Source organism: Leopardus geoffroyi, chromosome B2 (assembly GCF_018350155.1).
Source record: "Leopardus geoffroyi isolate Oge1 chromosome B2, O.geoffroyi_Oge1_pat1.0, whole genome shotgun sequence".
In the NCBI taxonomy this organism is placed as follows: Eukaryota; Metazoa; Chordata; class Mammalia; order Carnivora; family Felidae; genus Leopardus; species Leopardus geoffroyi.
Genome location: NC_059332.1, coordinates 32335026 through 32348643, shown reverse-complemented (window position 1 = coordinate 32348643; position 13618 = coordinate 32335026). Strand labels below are relative to the sequence as shown.

The window sequence follows — 13618 nt, the reverse complement described above, 5'->3', positions numbered from 1 at the left end:
AAATGGATTTGAGGGGAGCCTGGGTGGCTCAGTCAGTTGAGCGACCGACTTCAGTTCAGGTCATGATCTCATGGTTTGTGAGTTCAAGTCTCGAATCAGCTCTCTGCTGTTAGCACAGAGCCTGCTTCAGATCCTGTTTCCTTCTCTCTGCCCCTCCCCAACTTGTATGCACACTCTCTCTCTCTCCTTCTCTCTGAATGAATGAATGAATGAATGAATGGATTTGAATGGGGTAGCACCAAACCAAAAGTGCTTAGGCACATTCTGCAGACAGGAGCCAGGGGAAAGACTTATATAGATAAAGTCCAGAAGCAAAGAAAAGCAATTATTTGTCTGGCTATAGCTTAAAGCCTCGTTGACTGTGATCGTCTTCAGCATTTTGATTTCCAAACCTCGGGGAATTTACAGGCTTAGATTTGGGTTTGCTAATGCAGTCTAATGGCCGCCTTGTTTAATTAACACAAGTCCTAAGTGATTAGTTTGACTCCATCTAGGTTTTTTGACTCTTAGAGCAACCCTCTTGTGGCGACAGCAAACAATAACAGAAGTTGGCTCTAAACAAAATCGTGGCATCGTTTGTACCTTTTTGCGGGTGAGCAAGGTCTTCCTATTAGGTCAAAATGAAGTTTAGGTAAGAGATCCTAAAGGCTCCATGCATGAGGTCCACAACTATACATTGCTCCCTCCACTGGCTACCCTACCCCCGTACTGCCCCACTTATCCCAGGGGGTCCTCAGGTCTCCACATGGGCCTTGGGGCCAGTGCCTAGGGAACAGGGCCAAGAAGAGGCCTTCGACCCTTGCCCCAACGACAGCCTCCTGGAGGACACTCCCAGCCAACAACTCTTTAATCACCACCCCTCTCCCATATTATCGCGCCAACACTTAAGTCCCAACTACACACTCACACTCTGGCTCCGCTGACCAATCACATCTTTCTCTTTCTATAGACCCCGAGAGCCCTTCCCCTAGGCCTCCTCCCACCACCCAAGGTAAAGCTGGAATGGGCTGACAGCGGCTTACGGTGGCACATCAGCTACAATTGCTCACCCTCTGTCTGTAGGGGCGAAAGACGTGGGGCCTTGAACCTGGAGACCCAGAATGACTCCAGCTCGCCTGTCTCCGTGTTGCGAAGACACAGTTGCAGTAAAGGCGGACAGACTTTAGGAATCACTTAGTCCAGACCATTCACATTGCATGGGATGATTATACGATTGCCTCCTTTCTGTCTTTGATGGGGGAATTAGGGTCAACCCAAGCAGGTTCAGGGCTTGCTGCTGCCATGCCCCTTAATCCTGGCGTTGCTGAGCAAGGGCTCCCATCCCAGCCCCGCTGATCCAGTCAGCTGTCAGCTGTGAGTTAGTATGGCGGAGGAGGAAGGCGATGTGGCTGAGGAGGATGTGTTCCTGGCGTTTGCCAGGCGTCCTTGTCCTCCCAGAGGTCCCCTGCGTCGGGCCTTGGACAAGGCCTTCTTTATCTTCCTGGTCCTCTTCCTGATGCTACTGACACTGGAGGCTGTTTATAAGCTGCTGTGGCTGCTACCGTGGGCAAAGTTTGGGGACTGGCTCCTGAGAACACCTCAGAAGGAGGAGGAGCTGGAATTGTGACCACCTTTCCTATAAACATTGTCTTCCCCTGCGACAGAGGTGAGAGGTGGGGACAAGAGGGAAATAGAATGTAGGGGGCTGTGGAGGGGACACTTGCACAGCTGTCTTAAAATTTTTGCACCTATACTCTGGGAAAATTTTTTGAGAAGGTTTGTACTTCTCACATATGCTTAAGTAATCATCTACAGTTTTTCATCATAAATGAAAATTGTTTCAAGGATGGAATTTCTGGCTGATTGCAGATATTCACATCTTGGGGAACCTGGGTGGCTCAGTCGGTGAAGCGCCCGACTTCAGCTCCGGTCGTGATCTCCGGTTCTTGGGTTCGAGCCCCAAGGCAGGCTCTGCTGTCAGCGTGGATCCTCTGTCTCTTCTCTCTCTGCCCCTCTCCCATTCATGCATGTGCTCTCTTTCAAAATAAACATTAAAAAAAAAAAAAAGGAAAATAGGGGTGTCTGGGTGGCTCAGTTGTCACACTTTGGCTCAGGTCATGATCTCATGGTTGGTGAGTTCGAGGCCCATGTCGGGCTCTGTGCTGACAGAGATTCTGTGTCTCCCTCTTTCCCTGCCCCTTACAGGCTCATGCTCTGTGTCTCTCCCCTTCAAAAATAAACACTTTTAAAAAACTTTAAAAAAAGAAAAAAGAAAAAGGAAAACATTCACATTTTAAAATAAACAAACAAGGATTATTCTCTTCCTTCTTTCGCGACTCTTTTTCCCCCTTGAACAGCTATTACCAGTCCACTTCTCCACAGACAATTTTATACTTTTATACTTGAAAGTCTTTTACTGACCGATCAATCATATTTTCTTGCATATACATATTAATTGAGATGAAAAATGTTTTTCTTTGTTGTGACCATAGACAGCAAATTTTTTTTAAAAATTTTTTTTTTCAACGTTTATTTATTTTTTGGGGACAGAGAGAGACAGAGCATGAACGGGGGAGGGGCAGAGAGAGAGGGAGACACAGAATCGGAAACAGGCTCCAGGCTCTGAGCCATCAGCCCAGAGCCCGACGCGGGGCTCGAACTCACGGATGGCGAGATCGTGACCTGGCTGAAGTCGGACGCTTAACCGACTGCGCCACCCAGGCGCCCCAATAGACAGCAAATTTTTAAAAAATTTTTCTTCTCGGGGCGCCTGGGTGGCTCAGTCGGTTAAGTGGCCGACTTCGGCTCAGGTCATGATCTCACGGTCCGTGAGTTTGAGCCCCGCGTCGGGCTCTGTGCTGACAGCTCAGAGCCTGGAGCCTGTTTCAGATTCTGTGTCTCCCTCTCTCTGACCCTCCCCTGTTCATGCTCTGTCTCTCTCTGTCTCAAAAATAAATAAACGTTAAAAAAAATTAAAAAAAATTTTTTTCTTCTCTGTTATCATTACAATTATTATGAGAACAGAACTGATTTAAATAGCATCAAGATTGCACACAGTTTTTAAATGATTAAAAATTGAAAGTACATGTTTAATGAGACAGGAGAGGTGGTGTTTATGGTACCTTGATGAAAGAAATAGGCTACATGTCCCTTTACTTAAGACAAGATTAGCCCCAGATTTCATGATTGACAACCACAGGCATACCTTGGAGATAATGAAGGTTCTGTTCCAGATGACCACAATAAAGCGAATATCGCAATAAAGAAAGTCAAAGGAGCTTTTTTGCTTTTCCAGTGCATATAAAGGTTATGTTTACGTGATACTGTAGTCCATTAAGTGCACGATAGCATTATGTGTTTAAAAAAACCCAACCTGGGGTGCCTGGGTGGCGCAGTCGGTTGAGCGTCCGACTTCAGCCAGGTCACGATCTCGCGGTCCGTGAGTTCGAGCCCCGCGTCGGGCTCTGGGCTGATGGCTCGGAGCCTGGAGCCTGTTTCCGATTCTGTGTCTCCCTCTCTCTCTGCCCCTCCCCCGTTCATGCTCTGTCTCTCTCTGTCCCAAAAATAAATAAACGTTGAAAAAAAAAATAAAAAAAAAATAAAAAAGTAAAAATAAAAAAAATAAAAAAACCCAACGTACATACCTTACCTTAAAAATACTTTATTGCTGGGGTGCCTGGGTGGCTCAGTCAGTTGAGAACCTGACTTCAGCTCAGTATGGTTTATGAGTTCGGAGCCCCTCTGGGGTTCTCTCTCTCTCCCTCTCTCTGCCCTTCTCCAACTTGCATGCACATGCTCGCTCTCTCAACATAAATAAATAAACTTAATACTGCTAAAAATGCTAAACATCATCTGAGCTTTCAGGGAGTTTTAATCTTTTCGCTGGGGAAGGGTCTTCCCTAGATGCTGGTGGCTGCTGACTGATCAGGGTGGTGGTTGCTGAAGGTTGGGATGGCTGTGCCAATTTCTTAAAATAAGGCAACAATGAGGTTTGCTGCATCAATCGACTATTCTTTTCACAAACGATTTCTCTGTAGCATGCGATGCTGTTTGATAGCATTTTACCCACAGCAGAACTTTCAAAATTGAAGTCAGTCTTCTCAAACCCTGCTGCTGCCTTATCAACTAAGTTTTATGTCATACCCTAAATCCTTTGTTGTCATTTCAATGATCTTAATAGCATCTTCACCAGGAGTAGATTTCATTTCAAGAAACCACTTTCTGTGCTCATCCATAAGAAGCAACTCCTCATCTTTTGAAGTTTTATCTTGAGATTGCAGCCAATTCAGTCACATCTCCAGGCTCTACTTCTAATTCTGGTTCTCTTGCCAATTCTACCACATCTGAAGTTACTTCCTCCACTGAAGTCTTGAACCTCTCAAAGTCATCCGTGAGACTTAGAGTCAACTTCTTTCAAACTCTTATTAATATTAATATTTTGTCCTCTTCCCATGAATCACAAATGTTCCTAATACATCTACATTGGTGAATCCTTTCAAGAAGGTTTTCAATTTACTTCACCTAAATCCATTAGAGGAATGACTATGTATACCAACGACAGCTTTATGAAATGTATTTCTTAAATAATAAGACCTGAAAGCCAAAATTATTCCTTGATCCATGGTCTTCAGAACGGATGCTGTGTTAGCAGGCATGAAAACAACATTCATCTCATTGTATATCTTTATCAGAGCTCTTGGATGACCAGGTGCATTGTCAATGAGCAGTAAAATAAAGGAATTTTTTTTTAAGTTTATTTATTTGGGGGGAGGTGCAGAGAGAGAGAGGGGGAGAGAATCCCAAGCAGGCTCTGCACTGTCAGCACAGAGCCCGACGTGGTGCTTGAGTTCGCAAACAGTGAGATCACAACCTGAGCCCAGATCAAGAGCCGGACACCCAACCGACTCAGCCACCCAGGTGCCCCCAGAAAGGAATCTTTCTTTCTGAGCAGTAGGTCTCAAAGTAGGGCTTAGCAGTAACTATGTTGTCAACAGATGTGCTGTCATCCAGGCTTTGTTGTTCCATTTATAGATCACGGGCAGAGTAAATTTAGCATAATTCTTAAGGGCCCTAGGATTTTTGGAATGGCAAATGAGCATTGGCTTCAACTTAAAGTCACCAGCTGCTTTAGCCCTTAGCAAGAGAGTAAGCCTGTCATTTGAAGCTTTGAAGCCAGGCACTGACTTCTCCTCTCTAGTTATGAAAGCCTCAGATAGTATCTTCTTTCAGTAGAAGACTGTTTCATCTACACTGAATATCTGTTGTTTGGTGTAGCCACTTTCATTAATTATCTTAGCTAGGTCTGCCAGATAACTGGCTGCAGCTTCTACGTCAGTGCCTGCTGCTTCACCTTGCTTTTTTATGTTTGGAAGATGGCTTCTTTCTTTATACCTCACGAACCAACCACTGCAAGCTTCCAAGTTTTCTTCTGCAGCCTCTCAGCCTCCACGTAATTGAAGAGAGTTAAGGTCTTTGAGAGAATGTTGTGGCTGGTTTGATCTTCTATCTAGACCACCCAAGCAGCTTCCATATCATCAGTAAGTCCGTGCTGCTTTCTTATCATTCATGTGTTCACTGGAGTAGCACTTTTTTTAAATTTTTTTTTAACATTTATTTTTGAGAAACAGAGTGAGACAACGCATGAACAGGGGAGGGGCAGAGAGAGTAGGAGACACAGAATCTGAAGCAGTCTCCAGGCTCTGAGCAAGCGGTCAGCACAGAGCCTGATGCGGGGCTTGAACCCACGAACTGTGAGATCATGACCTGAGCCGAAGTCGGACGCTCAACCGACTGAGCCACCCAGGCGCCCCTGGAGTAGCACTTTTAATTTCCTTCAAGACCATTTCCTTTGCAGTCACAGCCTGTCTGGCACAAGAGGCCTAGCTTTCGGCTTGTCTCAGCTTTCAACATGCCTTCCTTCCTAAGCTTAATCATTTCTAGCTTTTGACGGATTGATCTTTTTTAAGGTTTATTTCTGAGAGAGAGAGAGAGGGAGAGAGAGAGAGAGCAGGGGAGGGGCAGAGAGAGAGAGGGAGACACAGAATCAGAAGCAGGCTCCAGGCTCTAACCTGTCGGCATAGAGTTGATGCAGGGCTCAAACCCACAAACCGCAAGATCATGACCTGAGCCGAAATTGTACACTTAACCCACTGAGCCACCCCGGCACCCCTAGCTTTTGATTTAAAGTGAGAGACATGTGACTCTTTCTTTCACTTAAACACTTAGAGGCCATTGCAGGGTTATTAATTTCAATATCCTTGTGTCTCAGAGAATAGGGAAGGCTGAGGGGAGGGAGAGAGATGGGGAAACAGCTGGTCAGTGGAACAGTCAGCACACACACACGGTATTTATTAAGTTCACTGTCTTTATATGGGTGTCATTTGTTTTACCCCCAAGCAATTATAATAGTAACTGATCACAGATTACCATGACAAAAGTAAAAATAACAAAAAAGTTTGAAATATTGCAATACTTACCAAAATATGGCACTGAGCCACGAAATGAACAAATGCTGTTAGAAAAAGGGTGTCAGCAGGAGCACCTGGCTGGCTCAGTCAGTACAGCATGTGACTCTTGATCCTGGGGTTTTGGGTTCAAGCCCCACGTTGGGTGTAGAGATTCCTTAAAAATAAAATCTTTAGGGGAGCCTGGGTGGCTCAGTTGGTTGAGCGGCCAACTTCGGCTCAGGTCATGATCTCGCGGTTCGTGAGTTCGAGCCCCGCGTCAGGCTCTGTGCTGACAGCTCAGAGCCTGGAGCCTGCCTTGGATTCTGTCTCCCTCTCTCTCTGCCCCTCCCCTGCTCATGTTCTGTCTCTCTCTGTCTCAAAAATAAATAAATATTAAAAATAAAATAAAATAAAATCTTTAAAAAAAGGAGAAAAGAAAAAAAACGTGCCGATAGAGTTGCTCAACCCAAGGCTGCCACAAACCTTCAATTGGTAACAAACAAACAAACAAACAAACAAACAAAACTACGATATCTGTGAGGCACAATAAAATGAGGTATGCCCGCATACCTTTTTGGGTTTTGTTTGTTTGTTTGTTTGTTTGTTTGTTTAAGAGACGAGGAAGTCGATTATAAAAGGGAACGGGAAGAAGGAGAACCTCAACTGCAAGCATTTACTCAGTAAGAACAATCTTGCGAAAGTTGAGGATCTAGAAATTAAATCCTTATCGTCCCCTAAGGCTGAGTACCCTTTGAGGGAATTTTCATGTTCCCTAATTTGAAGACTATAGGCTTAGATGGTGTGGGATTCTTTAATGGAAGGGCAGGTTTGAGGCTCTGGTACAGTGAGGGCTTAAGGATCTAAGAACCTCCGCGTCCTAATAGTGGCAAGATGGTCACCACTTGTAGAAAGCCAAAGGATGCAGGGGATGGGAATCTCCGTGTTAACTGTTCTGGCTTCCCCATAAGTTCACATCTGGACCCACCCTGGCCTCCACGAGTCCTTCCAGCCTCCCTAAAGTTGAGTGAGGTAGGGGGTGCGGGCGAGGCGGGCGTCGAAGTCAGTTTCTTCTCTCTTCGTTCTTTCCTCACTTTCCCCAGAGGAAGAGAAAGGGACGAGTCGAGACCCAAGGTATTTTACGAGTCTCACTTCGTCTGCCAGCCCTCACAGCGGCAATCTGCACAGATTCTTCTCACGGCCCCCCACCCCTACCCCTATATCGCCGTCCTAAGGCCCTGGAGCTCCTGGACAAAGCTCGGCCTCCAGGTCATCACCGCCTGCACTTTGGGGGACCCTCTCCAGAAAAGAACGGAGAACCACCTAGCTCCCACCTACTTGGTTGGTCATTAGTTCCATGGAGGCGCTTAAAGAGGAATCAATAACAATAGCGATAATAATAAGAACACATTTGTATAGCTCATGTGCTCATATGCATTTGTTATGATTTCACGGTTGGGAGATGTAGACACCTGGAAGTATTAGTAGCTGCTGGACAGCGGCAAGGGAGCGGGCAGCCAGCAAAAGGGAAGGGGCAGGCGCAGTCGATTAAACCGTGGAAAGGGTACCGGGCAGGTAGGAAAGCAGCGCCGGAAGGCTGGTCAACGGCCCAGCGGAAGGAAAAGGGCTTTTTTCCCTCTTAAGAGACGCTCGTTCTTTCCTGCACCCTTGCGTAGTCTTGGAGGGCCCAATCCCTTGGTTCTCCTGTTCCGTTCCCCCTTCCCCACTTGGAAAGGTGGCTCAGTCCTTCCCGCACGCGACCCGCCGGCGGTTGGGCAGGACGCAGGAAGTTTCTAATTGGCTGAGTCGCAGAAGCACCGGGTGAAAAGAGCTCTGCCAGCGGCGCGCCCTAGTCCGGGCGTAGCCAATACCGTACGGCAAAATGGCGGCCCCCAGGTAGTTTGGGACGCCCTGAGGAGGCAAAAGCGCCCCCTACTGGCCACAGGAAAGGGAGCCGCAGACTGTGTGGGCGTCACAGGAGATGGGGGCGGATCTACCACCACTTCCTGCCGCAGGGTGAGGCGTGGTCCGGGCGCCGTACGACAATATGGCCGCGCCTATGTGGCTGTAGGCGGAAACTCGGCGGCTTCCGGTCCAGAGAAGGGCCTGCGGTGGGAGGGGGAAGGAAGGCGGAGGGAACCATGCGAGGTTCTGAGATCAGCAGCGAGGGTCGCCTCGAGAGACCGTTTCTGAGGTGGGGGCCGGACGGTGTGGGGAGCGAAGGCGGGGGCGGGAATGTCGAGGGAGAGGTATTGGGGAGTCCCGGGCGCTGAGTCTGAGGGACAAGCTATGGTACCTTCCTTCCTATCCCTGAAGGGGAGTGGGGTGGCCGGGGGCCGAACTGGGGGAGGGGGACTTGGCGGGAAGCTCATCTAGGGGAAGGGGTCAGACGCCAGGTTGGGATTTGGGAGGAATCGGGACAGCTCACTGCTGGGCTTACAATCGGTTACAGGTCACAGAGAGAGAATGGGGGAAATTCGGGTGGGGTAAGAGGGAGGGGATTGAGGTGAGATCTCTCCAACCTGACGCCCCGGTTTGAGGAGCCCCGTCGGAGGGCGGAATATGAAGATAATTCAAGGAGGAGAAAGGGGAATGGATTATTGGGAGGGAACCTCCTTCACCTCAGAGAGTCTAGGAGTTGGGGGTGATCCTTCAGGATGGGATGAGGGTGTGGATTTGACGTGTTTGAGAGCGAAACGGGGAAGGCTCAGGAGGTGGTGCTGCCGGGGGTGTGGTATCTGCGAGGGAACGTCGAGGGAATCTGGAGTGCAATGTGGGAGGCGGTCCAGGGGTTGGAAGAATCAACTTGGCAAGTATGAGAATTGGGGAAATGAATGTCTGAGAAGTGGGGCAATGAAACAGAAAGAAAGCTTGGATATCGACAAGAGGGGTGGAGCTGGGGGTGGGGACTTAAGGGTTTCAGGTGGTTTGGGGCTTCCTTATGTAAAGGGCCAGAAAAGCATATGGTACTAACAGTTGCTGGAAGACAGGCAGTTGAGGACACTGTTGGGCAGGGCTGGGTGTTACTGAAACCCAAGAAGATTGGAAAGTGTGTGAGATGAGGGATGGGCTGTGCTGGAGGGGCTCTTTCTGAGGCCCCATCCCCTTCCAGCAGGAGTTCCGAAATCCCCAACACCTCCTCCCTCCGGGGGATTTGATCCCCCATGGCCACCGCTAACAGCATCATCGTGCTGGATGATGATGACGAAGATGAAGCAGCTGCTCAGCCAGGTCCCTCCCACCCACCCCCCAATCCGGCCTCACCCCGGCCAGAAGCCCCTGGCTCCTCTCAGCCCCATGGGGCTGGAGGAAGCAGTAGTTCTGGCGGCAAGAAATGCTACAAGTTGGAGAATGAGAAGCTGTTTGAAGAGGTGAGCTTTAGGGGAGAAGATTCTTGTACCCCAGGGAGGGGGATGGCTGACTGGCTCTCCTGTCCTTTCTTCCCCACTAACCCCACCTCGCCTTCTTTCTCTCAACCCCTCCCCTTGTCTCTTTCCCCCTACCTCTTCCCCTGAATCCTCTAGTTCCTTGAGCTGTGTAAGACGCAGACAGCAGACCACCCTGAGGTGGTCCCATTCCTCTATAACCGGAAGCAGCGTGCCCACTCTCTGTTTTTGGCCTCGGCGGAGTTCTGCAACATCCTCTCTCGGGTCCTATCTCGGGCCCAGAGCCGGCCAGCTAAGCTCTATGTCTACATTAATGAGCTCTGCACTGTTCTCAAGGCCCATTCAGCCAAGAAGAAGCTGAACCTGGCCCCTGCTGCCACCACCTCTAGTGAACCCTCTGGGAATAACCCTCCCACAGACCCCTCCTCGGACCCCACAAATGCCGAGACCACTGCCTCTGAGGCCCCAAGGACCCGTGGTTCCCGGCGGCAGATCCAGCGCTTGGAGCAGCTGCTAGCGCTCTATGTGGCTGAGATCCGGCGGCTGCAGGAAAAGGAGTTGGATCTCTCAGAGTTGGATGACCCAGACTCCACATACCTGCAGGAGGCAAGGTTGAAGCGTAAGCTGATCCGCCTCTTTGGGCGGCTGTGTGAACTCAAAGACTGCTCTTCACTGACGGGCCGTGTCATAGAACAGCGCATCCCCTACCGTGGCACCCGCTACCCAGAGGTTAACAGGCGCATTGAGCGGCTCATCAACAAACCAGGGCCTGATACCTTCCCTGACTATGGAGATGTACTGCGGGCTGTGGAGAAGGCAGCTGCTAGGCACAGCCTCGGCCTCCCACGACAGCAGCTCCAGCTCATGGCTCAGGATGCCTTCCGAGATGTGGGCATCAGGTTACAGGAACGACGCCACCTTGATCTCATCTACAACTTTGGCTGTCACCTCACAGATGACTATAGGCCAGGTAGGGATTAGTGAGATGCCTGTCAACAACCCTTATATGTCAGATGTTTGGTGGAGGGGGGATCTCTCTTGTCCCTTCTTCTAGGGTTTGGGCTGAGTACTCTGACTTTATATCTTCCCACGTAGGCATTGACCCTGCACTGTCAGATCCCGCCCTAGCCCGGCGCCTGCGAGAAAACCGGAGCTTGGCTATGAGCCGGCTGGATGAGGTCATCTCCAAATATGCAATGATGCAAGACAAGAGTGAGGAGGGCGAGAGACAGAAGAGAAGGGCTCGGCTTCCCCAAGCCACCTCTTCCCACTCTGCAGACTCCCCCAAAGCCTCCTTGGATTCTGGTGAGGTATGGAAGGGATAAACCCTTCAGACAGACCTTGTCCTTCCCCTGCACTAGCTAGCAGGGAGTTTAGGGTGACTGACTGGGAAAAGTGCAGAAGGAACCCGAGAACCAGACCCTCTGGGACAAGGGATTCCTTAGAGAAATTCCTTTGTCCCCCAGGGCCCTAGTGGAATGGTGTCCCAGGAATGCCCTACCACCTCCAAGGCTGAGACAGATGACGAAGAAGATGAGGAAAGTGATGAGGAAGAGGAAGAAGAGGAAGAGGAGGAAGAAGAGGAAGAGGAAGAAGAAGAGGAGGAGGCCACAGATTCTGAAGAAGAGGAGGATCTCGAACAGATGCAGGAAGGTCAGGGGGACGATGAAGAGGAGGAGGAGGAGGAGGAGGAGGAGGAAGCAGGTATGTCAAGGAAACTGTCCCCTCATGTGTCGGTTCCCTCTACTCTTTTGGATGTGAACCACCTGTTTGAGACCCTTCCCTCCCTCCTCTTACTCTCAGCAGTATTCTTTCCCTTAGTTCTCATGCTGCCTCTCCCCTCTTTTCTTCTTTTCCAGGTCAGGATGGAGACAAGAGCCCTATGTCCCCACTGCAGCAGATGTCCGCTGAAAAAAACCTGGAATCTAGCAGAGGGATCAGCAAGTCTGTGGGGGAGCAGCAGAACAAAGGACTCATAATGTCACCATCTTCACTGTCAGAAGACGCCTTGGCCCCCTCCAGCATAGATGCTGAAAGCAACGGAGAACACCTTGAGGAGTTACCCCTGGAGGAAGAGAGCCCCATGTCTCAGCTCTTTGAGCTCGAGATCGAAGCCTTGCCCCTGGATACCACTCCTTCCCCTGAGGAGAGGGACGTTTCTTCTTCCAGGAAGCAATCAGAGGACCCCCTCACCACTGTCTTGGAGAATGGAGCAGCCATGGTCACCTCCACTTCCTTCAATGGAGGTGTGTCTCCTCACACCTGGGGAGATTCCTGTCCCCCGTGCAAGAAATCCCGGAAGGAGAAGCAAACTGGAGCAGGGTCATTAGGAAACAGGTAACAATGACAAGGAGGAGAAGAGGGAGGCCAAGGACAGATTGCAAGGGGCTTTCTGAGAGTATTGAGGAACTGGGTCTGCTGGGAAGAGACTGGATGATTCCCCTCCGGCCTCAGGCTCTTCATACCCCTCCACATATTTGTGTTTCTGTCCCTAGCTATGTAGAAAGGCAAAGGGCAGTGCATGAGAAGAATGGGAAGAAGGTATCTACCCTGCCCAGCCCACCTTCTCCCTTGACTTCTATGGCCCCAGTTGCTGATTCCTCGACAAGAGTGGACTCTCCTAGCCATGGCCTGGTGACCAGCTCCCTCTGTAGCCCATCTCCAGCCCAGTTGTCCCAAGCCCCCCATTCACAACCCTCCCGGCCTGGTACTTACAAGGTAAGAGGGGGAGGCAGTTGTTTCCTGACTTGTCTTTCATTGTCTGTTCAGTTTCAGGCACTCCATCTGAATTTTGCACCCACCACATCCTCTCTCGACCTTTTTTCTAACCCCAGTTTTTAATCTCTGAGAAATCCTTCCCTTTGCTTCTTTTACCCCTATATTCCAGACGTCTCTTTCTGACTCTGTCTCTCACTCCCTGCAGATGAGTGTGGCCACACAGTGCGATCCAGAGGAGATCATCGTGCTCTCAGACTCTGATTAGCTGCCTCTACCCCCCACTCCCTGCCTCCAAAATGTTTTGGAATAGTATTTGGAGGATGGTGGGAAACAGATGACTGAGGAAGGGATTGACTGGGCTAATCCCCTTTTGGTGGTGTTTCTTTAAAAAAAAAAAAAACAAAAAAACAAAACCTTAAGTTTTACACAGAAACATTAATAAACAATAAAGTTCTTTTCTTATTGTATCCCTGTCTTTTCCTTTTCCTTGTTCTACTCTCACAGCCGATTGGCACCGGCTGTTCTCTGGTTCAAGATTAGCCTGGGCCTGGACTACCCCTGGAGCTGTCCTTTGTAGCCTGTCCTTAGCCTGCCTCTCTTTGAGTTCCCTCGGCTTCAGGCCTTCCGCTTGCCCTCTGCCAGGCACTAAAAAGAAAGAAGAAAGAAAGAAAAAAAGAAAAAGAAATGTGTTCCAGCCTCCCGAATGTGCTTTACTTTCTCACTTCGAGCGGTTGGAGTAAAAAGGCCAATCAGGGGCCGACTCAAGGTTATTTGGCCAATCCAGACCCGGAGGAAGGGGGCGGGGTTTCAGGGGGACTGTCTGAAGCTAGGAGAGCAGGGCGATTAGATCCCGCAAACCTGCTAATGGCCACAGCTCAGGGGCGGAGCCTAAGCAGCGACGGCCAAAACCCTTCGCCAATGGGAAGGGCAGGCTTACGGAATTAAAGGGGAAAGAGCGCTTCGGCCGAACCACCAAGTCCTGCGTTTTCAGCAGCGGAAGAGACCTGGTACCTTTAAGGTGGAATGAGGCGGCTGTTCTTTAAAGGAGAAGTCGTCTAGTCGGCCGAGTAGTGCCCAGCGGCACGGGCGGGG

The 13618-nt window shown here is 49.6% G+C and overlaps 2 protein-coding genes across 4 annotated transcripts; both read left to right on the top strand.

The window, feature by feature from the left end:
• Positions 1-1329: 1329 nt before the first annotated feature.
• Positions 1330-1941, top strand: SMIM40 (small integral membrane protein 40). Of its 2 annotated transcripts, none has more exons than XM_045497909.1 (2): positions 1330-1645; positions 1825-1941. In XM_045497909.1, the coding sequence occupies exon 1, from the start codon at positions 1364-1366 to the stop codon at positions 1604-1606; it is 243 nt and encodes an 80-aa protein (XP_045353865.1). In that variant the 5' UTR covers positions 1330-1363; the 3' UTR covers positions 1607-1645; positions 1825-1941. The 2 variants fall into 2 exon arrangements, with proteins under 2 accessions (XP_045353865.1, XP_045353864.1); XM_045497908.1 differs by having other exon boundaries at positions 1849-1898.
• Positions 1942-8441: 6500 nt separating this feature from the next.
• DAXX (death domain associated protein) lies at positions 8442-12993 on the top strand. 2 transcript variants are annotated; one of them, XM_045497891.1, is made up of 8 exons: positions 8442-8616; positions 9535-9793; positions 9947-10778; positions 10904-11118; positions 11275-11512; positions 11668-12145; positions 12304-12526; positions 12732-12993. In XM_045497891.1, the coding sequence occupies exons 2-8, from the start codon at positions 9587-9589 to the stop codon at positions 12789-12791; spliced, it is 2253 nt and encodes a 750-aa protein (XP_045353847.1). In that variant the 5' UTR covers positions 8442-8616; positions 9535-9586; the 3' UTR covers positions 12792-12993. The 2 variants fall into 2 exon arrangements, with proteins under 2 accessions (XP_045353847.1, XP_045353848.1); XM_045497892.1 differs by having other exon boundaries at positions 8486-8616; positions 9538-9793.
• The last annotated feature ends 625 nt before the right edge of the window (positions 12994-13618 follow it).